General features: G+C 32.1%; 1 protein-coding gene across 1 annotated transcript in view; it reads right to left on the bottom strand.

Annotated features, from left to right (window-relative positions):
- Positions 1 to 14,943, bottom strand: part of LOC148622990 (COMM domain-containing protein 10-like) — a 38,284-nt gene that overhangs the window by 21,100 nt on the left and 2,241 nt on the right. The window contains exons 2-6 of the mRNA XM_088573410.1: positions 13,493 to 13,583; positions 12,157 to 12,267; positions 9,738 to 9,809; positions 9,459 to 9,542; positions 6,079 to 6,189 (exon numbers count right to left, since the gene is read on the bottom strand). Coding sequence (XP_088429536.1) covers positions 6,079 to 6,189; positions 9,459 to 9,542; positions 9,738 to 9,809; positions 12,157 to 12,267; positions 13,493 to 13,583 — 469 coding nt within the window. The remainder of the gene's footprint in view (positions 1 to 6,078; positions 6,190 to 9,458; positions 9,543 to 9,737; positions 9,810 to 12,156; positions 12,268 to 13,492; positions 13,584 to 14,943) is intronic.

The raw sequence follows: 14,943 nt of genomic DNA, 5'->3' as shown, positions 1-14,943 counted from the left end.
GTTGAATCTCGCGTTATTCCGATTCAGGACGCGTCCTATTCCGGAATGGGCCATATTCCGATTTCGGCCGTAACAATTATAAAAGCAATGCAAATTTTTATAAAAATAAACCACAAAGCTTATACAGTACGATCATAAAAAAACATTTGAATAAAAGCCATGACTTTTCACTTAAAATAGTGACATTGGCCGACTAGAACATAGGCCACAATATTAAATTTGCCAACATGAATGAAAAACTCTTAGATTCTCAGCCCAGATGGATCCAATTTCCACGTTCGCCCCGACTTTGTCTTCTTTTTTCCCCCTTATTTTTGGAAATATTTCATGTCTTGTCTGGACCCAGTTTGTTAGTTGTTATTCAATTACTTCTGATTTGTAAACAAAATAAATAGTTCTTATTCTATAACTTCTTTGAAACATTGTTCCAAATCGAAGAGAAAACTGGTATGGGTGTAGCATAAGAGGCATATATACATTGATAGAACTGTAACAATACTTGTGGGGGTAACCTCTATCCCACAGATGATGATAACAACTGTGCTAGGGCAGACCCAGAATTTCAGGTTATGGGTTTAAATGCCGAGTAAAGGGAGTCAATGAAATAGCGGGAGATAGAATTTTGTAAATAATCAAGATAAAATCTTAACAAAAATGATGTCCCAATTTTAGTAGGATGAACGAGGGATCTGTATATAGAGAAATCTTTTAAGAAGCAGGTATTAAAATAGTTTTGATTGGTTTTTTACCCCAGACATTCGCACTTGCTTTTTACTTAGAATGACCTGGCTTTGGTGCTGTATATCAACAAATCATATCTATACTTAAAAAATAATAAAGCATGATGGTATTTTTCGTAATGAGGGTTGTTTTGCCGCACACCTTGTTTGCCCCAGTTTGTTTCCTCCCTATTCCTGTTTGCACAAAGTCTTTTCCCCTTATTTGACTTGTGAAAAGAGTACTTTGTTTTTAATTATCATGGAAAATTCCTTCCATCTTTCCCAATAATGTTACCTACATTGTAATGAAATGGTATACTTTTAATGGTACTAAAAAAATTGACACTGATTAACTACTGTTTATAAAAATTGTTGAATTGTGCAACATAATGTATAATGTTTATTTCATTAATAGGGGCGAAACAACCCAGCAAAAATAAACTAAGGTAGAACAACTCAATACCTCATTGTACTAGTAAAAAACATTAAGTGTAAGTATTTGTAAGAATCAGGCAAAATGGGAAAAATCAGAAACATGCATGTCAAAATCCCACCGATCTAACAATAAAATATTACTCAAGGATGCTTTCTCTATTTGAAAAGATCATTATTTGGTCTCTGCATCATTGGATTTGCTCAGAAATTTTTCCATAGAATCTTGGAAAATTGAGGTTTTTGACAGTTATCTGCCCTTGATTAAAGAGATGTTTTCTAACTTTCAAAAATAAAAACATTCATTCTGTTCAACCATTAGAATATTTTGAACATATTTACAAACTTTCAGACAGTTTAAATGAGTATTTTCTGAAAAAATGTGATTTTTATAGAAGGATATCAGAGTTGCCGGGCCATAAAAACTGCAAACTGGCCTATCAAGAAACAGGGCCTGAATGTTTTCTTATATCTTGTTTTAATGAACTCATGAATGTAGCATTAAATTTCTTACAAAACAACATTACTTACACACAAACAATGCTAGGAAGTCAAAACTATCTCAAATTCTCAAATTTCTCAAAAAATAAAAGCCAAGCTGCCTCCCCCCTTTTAACCATTTATACCAATAACCATGAATTTTCTATATTGTCATTGAAAGACTTGTTTTGGGTGATTTTCTGGTAACATTCATGTTTTCACACTAAAATATCCCCCCAAAAAGTGCTTCATAAGAAAGAATTTTCAGAAAACTTATACTTCAGATGGGAGCTGCACAAACATTCTTATCCGCATACATGAAATTTCTTTTTTTTTTTTCAAATTCTCCCTCCTTTTACTTGCAATACTCTTTATTAACTTGCTTAAACTAACAGATATCACTACATGCAAGTACAAACAACCATTAGGTATGCAAAAAACTACTAACTAACAGAAAAAGTACATTTCTGAATCCATCAGGCCTTAGGTTTAGCTAAATTCTAACACATGTAAAAGGTTCAGCATGATGAGATCTATCTGCGGTCAAAATTTGGTGAAAATGTGTTGACCCATGTTGGAGTTATTGCCCTTTTTGGACATTTTTTGCTGTTTTTGATGTTATTATTTCCTCCTCAAAAACTACTTTACAGAATTCAATGAAAGTTGGTATTTTTGTTTTTTAGGGTATCCTTAACAAAATGACCATTTAGACTTTTGATCAATTAAAAAACATGGCCACCATGACTAAAAAAAGAACATAGGGGTCAGACAGCAGGCTTTTGCATATATCTCCAAAACCTTTAGGTTTAGCCAATATCTTTCAATTACTGAAATATCCATATAATAAGGCCTACAAAAGTCTTCAACACTTTAATTCTGGTCTTACTTACCTCTTCTAACATTTCCATTCTTTTACATGTTCAAAAAGTAATTTTCAAAGTTTCACTGTGAATTCCGAGGACAAATGGCATCTTAAAGTTGTATACCATTGCGAAGCTTGGAAAATAAGGTTTTGAAAATCATCATGCTAATAGTACGATGATTGTAGAAATTCTTCACAAAATTTACTAAAAATTCACATGTTTACCTTTTCTGCTAACTGACAGCATGGCGGCAAATTACTCACACATGTAAACAATTTTTCATACATTTTGTAGTAAATTATAAATATGATTTTAAAGTACACATTACCAGCTTTATTTTGAATACATTTTAATCAGAATACACACAAATAATGCACTTACAATTTATAGGTCTAAGTTCAGTGTGTTTTTGGTACTACATGGGTGTGTGGCCATTTGACATGGAAGTGGTTAGTGAGACCTAGATCTACAAATTTTGCAGGAGTTATGGACTTCGTTGAATTTGTACATTCCTCTATTATTATTCAATGGACCTCAGTAATTCTTCAGTCTATATAATTTTTGGGGGGACACTTAGTGAGTGTGCAATAATAAACACTAGCCAAATGTATTTATAAAATTTTGATTTTAAATTTTAGATAAAATTATTACATACTCTGGTCTAAGTACTACATTTACATGTATTGTGTCTGAATAGTTGCATATACATTTGTATCACTACTGGACTCTCCAAGTAGTATGGATGTACATGTACACAACTGTTTTGGTGTAATACAAGTAGTCATACCCACAAATATTGAAGATATTGTATATGTCTATAGTATGTAAGTCATGAATATGGGAAATATGCTCCAGTGAATTACAATAAATATATATATATATAATAATGAAAATGATCATATTTTATTATGTTATTACTTTTTTTAGGCTACACTAGTCTTTGCAGTTGAAATTTGGCTGCATGAAGTTATTGTGATTGGGGAATAGACCAATTTGGGCCAGTGTACACTGACTGTAAATGGCATTTTCAACACAGGATCAAATGACTATGGACTGTTAATGTACATGGCAAAAAGAACAAAATTGCTATTTCATTGTTTTAAAAACGATATTTAAGTTGATGATAAATTAAGGTAATAAGGAGTAATTTTATAAAGAAGATATGTGTAAGGGAACTGTGCCTCCTGTTAGATCATGGATAATCACATAACATGTACAACATGTATGTGTAAGGTATACAAAATATACATTTGCATGTATCAAATGTAACTACAAGTTTTAAAAGAAGAATTTGAATTTGTCTTTTACTCATGTTACTGATGGTAAATAAATCTTGTTTGCTATATTTTTGTCAATAATATTCTATAGAAGGGCAGAAGTGAATTTACAAATATCAAAGGTCAGTCAAATACTGGTCACAGTAAAACCAACATGTAAAGATAGGGGGAAGTTATCTACTGGGCTAAGGAGGTGCTGTTCTAGTGATTATATATAATCAAACTATCTGTTGGAGCATTGGTGGGTGTCGGGCACCAATTTGGATCAATAGTAGGCAAAGAAATATACATATGGAGAAAATCTAGTGTACAAATACACTTAACACTTAGTTTTGCAAAAACCTGCATTATCTTGAATATCACTAATCACAAAGGTAATAAAACATGACACTAAAAATGAGAAATTATAAAATAGTAGTTCAGAAATATGAAGTGGACAAGAAGCCATATTTTTATAATATTTAAGACAATTTGTTTACTTTTTTACAAACATGTACCTGCCTTATAACATTAAAGGAGTTGGTAGGAAATAATATGGACCGCCTTGCTTTTAAATGAAAGAACATGACATCATAATAAATGTCTTTTCCTTACAGATGATTAATAGTAAACTACATTAGTTTGTGATACTTCTGGTGAAATGGCAACACATATGGATCAGATGGTCCTCTAACAATTCAATGGACCTCAGTAATCAGGGTCTAATCTAGCCATTGATGACAAGGAGAAGTGTTAGTAAATTCTGTTTGAAAAATAACAAAATTCTTCTTATGTAATCTACTACAATAACTGTCCAATACAAAAACACAAACAAGGAGAAGTTTTTGCTCATTTCTCCCTCCAGATTAGGCCCTGGTAATTCTTCGGACATAAATGATTTTCGGAGGCAAACAACATGTCAATATATTGTTCATATAATTAGCTAAATGAGGGTACAACCCCCATTTTCGTATACAGGATTAAGCAAGTTTTTTACTGGATGCAAAAAGTTTCTTAATTAGACCCAGATGCAGAGTTGTGAATTGTGGGCTGGACTTGGTCCAAAATTCATGCCGTACGTAGGACTCAATGAGGGGGGTGGGATATACTACCTTATACATTTGAAAAAAAAATTTGATTCTAGCGAACAAGATTTTTTAAAGTAGTCCAAAAATCCTTGTGTGTAATTTTTTTTACTACTGTCTTGCCTTATATGAATGCATAATATCTGAAATGGTGAATATTTGCATAGTGGAGGTAGCCGAGGGTTCAATGGAATTAAAGGCAATTTGAAATTGGCTGGAGATGAATCATGATTTTTTTTTGTCTCAAACAAATTCAATTTAGGCAGGGAATATTAATAGAGACATAGAGGATGGTACTGGCTCGTGGCTTTTTGCCATGGGAAGTGCAAGGTGGTTCTTCATATTACTCTTCACATTTCCTTTAGACTGGCTTTACTTTGAACTTCCTTCCCAAAAGTTAAGTAAATGGTTTAATTTTATTCAAAGAATAGTTATATGTCAGGATTGATACTGTGTACACCCTTGGCAACGGACATGCACAGCGAACATTAAATTGGTTGCTCACACCCATTCTTACCCAAAATGTCTGTAACACGTCATTTGATTGGTCAAAGTGTTATCAATGAATTAATTGCGTTATCTATGAATTAGCTTCGGTATCCTATACTTAACACTTGCTAACCCATAGATAACACTAACTTCATAAATTAATTCATATATAACAGTGTTTTAAACAATTATATAGAATTAATTATCAATAGCAAACGATAATGATAATTAATTTTCCTTTATCTATGGGTTGGCAAGCCTTATCTATGGGTTAGCGAGCGTTATCTATGGGTTAACAGGTTGCTAACCCATAGATAGCGGAATTTAATTATCGATCACAGGTGATATTGAGAGTTACAGTCTATTAACCCATAAATAACTGTCTGTTAATCCATAGATAACAGTGTTATCCTATAGATAACAGGGTTTTGGTTATACTGTACAAAACAGAAATTTAATTTATATTCAAATTGATTCTTTCTATTTGATTGTTAGTGACTAATGTGCAATTCTTATTTTGTTTTAAATCTGAAACTTTTAATGTGAGTCAATTTCGTTGTTTTTTTTTAATATATTTTTTTTTTTTTTTTTGTTTTATGTTACCTTTTTCTTTCAGTATTTGGTACTTTTATTTTTTTGTTAATTGTGTTTATTTTTTTATGTGTATGTAAGTGTAGGACATGCACTATATAAAAACCATGCAATAACGATGATAATAATAATAAAAGAAGCAATTGTAAAATTAATCACTCACTTCAGAATTTTCATCAGTAACACCAAACTCAAACATTGCATTAGGCATCTTCATTTTGACTTTGCTAGACTGGGCCATTTGTAAATTTAATCTCCAGTTAACACTGTCAAGCTACAAGAAACAATCAGTCATATCTATAGCATTTGCTGGAAGTGACAATATTTTATAACTCATGTTTTAATTTTGAAACGAATGAATGTTTTAAGTAGGACAATGAGTGCCAATGCTACATCAGTTTTCAAAGACCCCGATGTAGCAAAAACATTGTCTACTATACATGACAAATAATTTGTCGTACCAGCAGACAATGCCCAAAACAACACTGTTTTCGTCTGCAAAACGTTTTACATCAAATGTTTTATTATCAGAGGTAGACATAGAAAATAATAGCAGTGATAAGACCTATACTGCTACCACACTCTCCAAAGAGATTGTAGAAAACCATAAATCTGTGCTATCCTCTTTTGGTCTCTCTACCAAGGACGATGATTGTGATTTACAGTCTATGTACTGGATTCCTAAATTCCACAAGAATCAATACAAACAATGTTACATAGCTGGATCTGCAAAATGTACCACCAAACCTCTTTCAAAACTTTTATATTCTACACTCACGGCTGTCAAAGAGGTCTGCAGTCCTACCACAACACTTGTTATTCCCGTAGTGGTATTAATTCAATGTGGATCCTGAAAAATTCAAAAGAACTTTTGGAGACAATCAGATCAAGACTATTATCAAAATAAAATAGCATTAAATGATTTTTTAACACTGTATACTTCTATTCACCATACTCAGTTAAAATCCTGACTTAAAACATCTTTTTCCAAAAAAGATGGTACACCTAGATACAAATATATAGTTCTTGGTAGAGATTCCTCATACTTTGCAAGATATAATTCCAAATCATCTTCCAAATATACATAAGAAAATGTTTACAAACTGCTGGAATTTTTAATCAAGAACATATTTGTCCAGTGTGGTGGACGCGTTTTTCAACAAACAGTCAGCATTCCAATGGGAACAATTGTGCTCCTCTACTTGCTGACCTATTCCTTCACTCTTATGAGGCTGACTTTATAGCTGATCTGATCCAAAAGAAAGAATATCAAATAGGTAGATCCTTTAATCTCAGTTTCTGCTATATGACGTATTATCTTTAAACAATCCTAATTTTGGGGATTTGATACATCAATCGCATCTACCCCAAAGAACTTAAAGGATACTACAGACACTATGAAGTCAGCCTCATATCTTGACCTGTACTTAAAAATCAATGGTAAAGGAAAACTATTGACCAAACTTTCAACAAACGTGATGACTTTTCATTCAAAATTGTCAACTTTTCTTTCATCTGTGGCAACATCCCTTCAGCACCTGCATATGGAGTGTTCATATCACAACTCGTACGTTATGCCAGAGCTTGCTGAAACTACGCAGACTTTTAGTATCGCACTAGAATTCTAACAAATAGGCTTCTGGAACAGGGTTATGTTGCTATAAGATTGAAGTCATCACTACAGAAGTTTTATGGTTGTCATCATGAACTTGTGGATCATTATGGTATATCCTTTCCTCTTTCCGGCCTTGACTTTTTATGAGGAACTCGGTGGGTGTTTCTGGAAAAGCAGAGGAAGCTTACCCTACCAGTTCACCTGGTCCATGCTCCCAGTTTTTAGTGGAGTCCGAGTTGCTCATTTGCTTTTGTTACTTTGTATGTATGATTTTACATGTAGTTACTTTATGTTCTTTGTTGTGTATGTCTGTTTTCCATGTCTGGTCTTTGTACTTGGATTACATTCTTTTGATTACCGCTATAACCTTGGTTCTCTTGATTACTCTTTTAAGACCTCAACTACCCTACTGATGGTCTATATCCAAGTAAACCTGTTACCACCAAAGCAGTGCTCATAGCAAATATGGTTGATAAACAAGTTTTGGAAAATATATGGAACAAAGAACAATCATCAGGAAAAGTAGAGATTCTTTTTATGGAAAGTATCACACCCATGATTAAGGAAAGGGAATTAAAAACTTCAAAATCAAATTCAATTATTTAAAAAAAATAACATCATATGAAGAGACTTCAAATTTGTATGTAACTCTCCTCTTTCATAAAATCTGAAGAGTCCAAAATGTACAATCAGCTGTTACACTCCTTGAGACGTTTAGGTTTCCCGCACACACAATACGCAAACACACGCTAAATGCTCACCAAACGCACGATAAACAAACGCTTCTATCATGCGTATAAACGAACGCTCCCATCATGCGTTTAAATGCATGATAAACGTACGCTCCCAGCATGTGTTTAAACGCATGATAAACGATTGGAAACGTGAATGTTTTAAGGAATGTATGAAATACACTGACATTACAGTTTTTGACTTTAAGTATCTATCATCTCCCATTCTATATATTCACAGAAAAATATAAGGTTTAACGTAAACTAAAAACTGGCCAATTTAAGTAATGAAAGCCTTCTATAATATTAACATGATCTGCCAGGGTAGGAAACTCACTCAAATTCTAGCCAGTCCTGAATACAATTTTTCAATAAATTTACTATATGGCTATATAAATTTTTGCTAAAATTGGCCAGTTCTGACCAAAAATAGCCAGTTACGAGCTGGCGGGCTGGCTACTATTTCTATCTCTGGATCTGCATTCATATTAAAAAGCCATATTAATTTATCACAATCAATGATATTAAGTACCATTCTATGTAAAAATCAACTACACATTATCGTCATGAAAATTGGGTTTTCACTAAATATTTACTCCAATATCATTCAAAACAATGAAAAATATGGAAAATACAATTGTTTGTCATATTGTTGGCAATGGAAACCAACCTTCATATGGATCTTCATACAGATCTTAATTTTTGAGTCATTAAGTTTCATTTTCTCATTTTTTAAGAGCAATTTTACAGGAAAATTATATTTCAAAAAATCTAATTACATATGGGACAAGTAAATAATCAATTTGTAAAATTTAAACATGTTAGGTTGAATAAAACATCATAAGTAAATTTTTCTCCATCAGTAAAATAGATAAAATTTTCAATCATAAATCTATATTTGCACCACAGCTAAAAACAAAATCTTCCTTAAATGCCTTAGTCAATGCTTTGTATTGTTGATCAGATGTGTAACAAAAGAGTGCTATCATCACAGATAATCCTTAGTTATAACATGGTCAATCTCACCAAAGAGTGCTATCATCACAGATAATCCTTAGTTATAACATGGTCAATCTCACCAATCATACAGCAAGCTAAACATCAATGATTTCCAACAGAACACTTGTTGGAATAAACTTAGTTTTGTTTTTTATCTCTTTTTCAATATTTTCATACTAAGATGATGTATTGGCAAACCTGTTGAGGTTCTATTGTCCTCTGTCTTAACTTTATAATGACATCCTTTGCACTATTAGTCCAAGCATCAACTATCACTTTCACCTGCAAAGACACATTTAAAATAACACACACAATATAACAGTATGACAGAGGTTGTTACCAAGGGTTTGTTGATAGAGACATCAGGATTCCAACAAAAATTAAGCTAAATCTAAATCACAAGTAATGGGATCTCTTAACTTCTTTCCAATTTTAATATTTAAGTAATACATAAATCCAGGGTTATGTGATAGTTACCTTTTCATTTTCAACAGATATTTGTTGTAACTGCTGACCCAGAACTCCTGGCTTGGCTGTATGGTAAGCTGCCTACAAAATATAACCCCTGAAGTGCAGCAATAAATTCAAGTCTTTTCTCTCTCTAGTAATTATGGTAAAGGTGGGGGGGTGTGGACGCTATAATCATTTAAAAAAAAACGGTAAATGTGTGTCATACTAATTATGACAATAGGGTCATAGGAGAGTCTGTTTATAAGTTCTATGATTTATACATAATAAAAGATAATTGACAGTAAATGAAGCATTTATTCTAATAATTGTAGTTTTCTTCTGTACAAGTTGCCTGAAACTAGGAAATATTTAATTTCAATGATGATGATAATTCAAGAATAATGTTAGAATAAAGAGCTCCACAGAGCCCAGTATTATGCAACACAACATTAGTCTTTGACACTTTAAGCACAGGAACTTACAGTTCATTAGGGACCCAACAACTGGTTTGGACACAATATATCACATATTAAATTGCACAATATTTGAAATCTAATTAAAGGTAAAAAAAAATTCTCCTGTTAATGGTGATAATCAAAGAACCTTTTAACTGATAAACAGCAGCGCCACAAACACATGATAGGCCCATTATCTTGTGAAAAAAACCATAATAAATGCTTTAGAATAACAAGGGGCTGTACGGGATCCTGACTCATTCCTTATTCCTGCTTAACAGGAAGTTTATATAAGAGACCAACAAAAATTGCTAACAACATGTTTTATATGATACCAAATTGAAGCAATAATTCTGTTTAAGGTACAGCTAAAGTCAATATCTAGGACATTCCTTAATGAAAAGTTTTCATTCAAAGTTTTAACAATACAGTAAATTTCTGTTAGCAAGATATGGCTGTAGTAACATGTTTTGTGAAGGAAGGAAATATGTATATATGTAGATTACTATATAAAGAAGCATTAACCGAAGTTTTCAGGAACATACACAGGCAAATATTTTTCATGTGAGATTCATGTTAATCGACCTTCACATGAAATTCATGTGAAATTCACATGAAATTAACATGATTTTCATGTGAAATTCACTTAACATGAATTTCATGTGAATATTTCGTGTGAATTTCACATGAAGGCTCCATTCACCCGAATTTCACATGAACTCTGTCATTTAGTTTATTTGCTCAATTCAGGTGAAAATCATGTGAAATTCATGAGAAAATCATGTGAAATAATTTTGCCTGTGTAATAATTGCATTCTTAACATCTGGACTAAAATTATCTTGACAATTCATGTCCTAGACATTGACTTTAGCAGAACCTTAAGGGAGCAAAATTTTTGCAATGAAAATTTTGCATGTCAATACATGAATTGAAAATGTTCAAAGTTCCATATATTGTGAAAGTACTATTGTTCGTGGGGTACCAATTTTCGTAGTTTTCATGAAATTTGGTTTCCAACCAAAAGGAAATTGGTATCCCTAAATTAAAATACTTTCACAGTAACAGAAAGTTGATAAAAGAGAGAAACAAAAATTGTTACGACATGTTTTAGCATTCATGGTATAATGTTTCTCTAAAATAAACTCCCCATATTGGTTCTTTCTGAAGGTTATTCTATTACTAAACATATGGGATGGTTGGAAGGCAATTTTTTGTGACCCAACCACCCATACGTATTTTTTAAGGATAAATGCACCTGTTGAATTCCTGTCATATGTTGTGAAATAAAACACACATCTTTTTTACAAAAAAAAAATCAATAAAAAATTAAATAACTTACAAACAAAATAAAGCATCATCATCAAAAAGTATACAGTTAAATAATTAACAAGTGTGTGAAGTTTTAAGCAATAATCATAAATTGTTTTTGAGATATGGCAAAAAGTCCTGTAACTCAGAAAGTTTTACATTAACTTAATTTTCACTAAAAAGAATACAGAAACAAAATTGACAGGTGTATAAAAAGTTGTTTTTATTTTTGGCATGGCCAAATTTTGTACCATTTTAACTCAAAATCAGTCAAAGAAAAGTCTATCTTGTATAAACTCTTAAAACAGAATTTCAAAAGGAACACATTGACACCTGAATCATCAAAATCAGATTTATTTTGTTTTCCTATCAATTGCAAAGACAAAGCATATCATGACTATAGCAGAGGTGTTTATAATCGACTGTTTTCCAATACATCTAAGGCAAAACAAAACAATAGGCTTGTTTTCTGCTACCAGTTTAAAAAAAATAAGGTAGGTAGGTAGGGAAATAATTTTATTTTTCAAACATTTTACATTGAGTTCATGGGAAGACTTTAATGGTGATTGAGCCAAAATGTCCATACAATGTTTAGGGTAGGTACAAAGAACTAGGGTAGATAGCAGGAAACAGACATATTTTTTTTTCTTAACTGACTATATATTTAAGAATTTATGCCTACCTGTTGCAGAAAAAACTCCAAAGATTGCAGAACCAATTCTAAATCAGGGGGAGATAACCCTAATGATCCTTGTAGTTTCTCTTCCTCCTCTTCACTAAAAGTTCTTTCATCCTGGATTGGTTATAATCATGAGTAACAAAGTACAGTACAATAGTACGTAGTATACTACTTCGAATATGTGTAAACAATAGATATTTGTTTACACTTCTCCTAATTGTTATAAACATAATCTAATTAAATAGACCAGCAATCATCAAATATCAACTGACACTTATTAGGGATAAGGATATATCAGGTCCTACCAAAAGGCTTTGTGTAATCAAACAGCTGCACAAGCTTAATTTTATAGGAGGGAATTAGGGAACTCAGATATTTCATGGCCCATCTGGTTTTTAGACCTTAATGCAACTTCACAATATTCAATTTTAATTTTTTATCCTTACACCATCTATCAGAATTCTCTCAGCCCTACTAGAAAGACTCCTACAATACCTACACATAACATGGGCTATCTCTCCTGAGACATTGCCCAGTGGAGTTCCATCTCTACATCTGTTGCTGGCCTTAAGTAAGCCAGTTGAGTTTCTTGGGTGGCGTATGTAGTTGACCCCTTTTTACTAGGTTCTTTTCAGAGATATAGTCAAGTATATCAAAATGTTCACATATAAATGTTCAACAGTGGCTTGAAATCAATGATACATGTATTATTATTTAGAACAGACAACTAGTACAATGTAACACTAAATGCTACATTGAATCCTTTCCTAGAATAGACAACTAGCACAATGTAACGTTAAATGTTACATGGAATTATTTCCTAGAATAGACAACTAGTACAATGTAACACTAAATACTACATTGAATCATTTCCTAGAATAAACACCTAGTACAATGTAACGCTAAATGTTACATTGAATCCTTTCTTAGAATAGACGACTAGTACAATGTAACGTTAAATGTTACATTGAATTATTTCCTAGAATAGACAACTATTACAATGTAACGCTAAATACTACATTGAATTATTTCCACAAAAGATAATTGTTAAGTCTTGTCACATCAAATATATTACTTATCAATTTGGACCATACATATTGAAATCTGTGCAAAAATCTTCGCTTCAATGAAATGCGGATGTTGTTTTTTTTCCTTCGAAATTCAAATCGACCAGACACCAGTATTATTCTAAGGGCTTGCATGTGGAGGGTGCTATTGGAAATATTTTGAAAAAAAATTAGTTCTGTCATATTCTGTTTATCATCAGTTTTAACAACTAAATAAATGGTGAAGTTCAGCATATTACCACTCTTATTTTTTACTTAATACACAGACTTACCTTTAAATGAAGCTTCTGCAAAATTCTGGTAAGCAATAAGGGGAATTTAGATGCTGCTAAATCATTAATTAGTGTCACTGCTCTCTTTATCCTTAAATTAAAAGGTAATCAAATCATAATATATATTTTTTACACTGTAGATGTTCATGGACCAGTACTAACTACTTCAGTACTTTCAGACCAATGTCGATTTTAAAAACTAGAGCTTGTATTATTGTTTAATGATGTATCAAAATATAAATAAATATTACTTGACTTACAAATCCTGCAATTTGAGTCACCCTAAGTACTGACACTGACCTCATATGGTTGAGTTTTAGAAGAAAGTTTCTGTTGTATGACTTCAATAAGTTCAGTTTAGTTGGTAGTTATTTTGACAAATTCTGGTCTATTTGACCTAAAGTTCTATTTAAAGAGGTCATTCTGCTTACTAGTAATTGCTTGTTTCACATTCTTTTAATTTTGTTCTTTTTATTACATATTATCAAAGAGATGCAAGAGTATTCATTTTCACACAGTTGTGCATATAAGCTTTGTTTTTCAGTCTTGAGCTTTGTCATCTCAAGCATGTAACAAAGAGAACACTGAAGTTGTACATGTTCAGTTTTTTGAGAAAATCATCATTTAAAGATGATTAATGATGTCATCATTGTTTATAGAGTGTTTTACATCCCATCCTGGTTGACATCTGTAAATAAATAATCCAATTTGATTAAGTGTTTTTAATGCCCTGAGCTAGCCAGTGTTTCATACGCATGTAATTGGCAACTGTCTTTTCCTCTTTTTTAAAGAGGTGAAATTGTTCACACTGCATCTTCATTTAATACAGTGAGTTTCAACTTGTTAGTCATGACATTGTTGATTTTTATCATTTCATCAATTAGAATTTTGTGACTGTAAATAGTCAATATTCAACAATACATCTAGTAGGGAACAAATCCTCAAGTTGAAGTCTCCAGTCAGAAACAGACTATTGTTCATATAAACCTGAAGTGCTGAAAGTCTCTATCACAGTTTGATTGCTTTGGTTGCAAAAATAAACAAGATAAGATACAGAATTCTCGGCAGTTTTCTTTCAAGAATACCATTACAACTTTTATCTATATCAGTTATATCAAAGAGTTCTAACAACCAAACAGTACTAACTACTTTCACAAAAATTCAAATCCTGGAGACTTTAGCAGCATTTTTATGTATTGAAACTAAACCACAGATATTCTGGGACATATAGTACATAATTCTAACAGACTTTGCATTTGTATCTCTTTGTATATAAGGTTTAATATGTATATTTTTCCAGATTCCCAAAAATACAAACAATGGTTTTTATGTCGTCTTGACGAACTTGTCAACATTCAACTAGTCAAGAAGTATCGTACAGAGGATGCATGGCAGTCTATAGGAAACATTTATTTTATCAAAGAAAGTTCAGTGTACATTTGCAATAGCAT

This window comes from Perna viridis, chromosome 3 (assembly GCF_037379345.1).
Source record: "Perna viridis isolate PV_CMFRI_1.1 ecotype Kerala chromosome 3, ASM3737934v1, whole genome shotgun sequence".
Classification (NCBI taxonomy): Eukaryota; Metazoa; Mollusca; class Bivalvia; order Mytilida; family Mytilidae; genus Perna; species Perna viridis.
The sequence above is the reverse complement of the archived record's forward strand: the minus strand, read 5'-3'. Positions and strand labels throughout refer to the sequence as shown.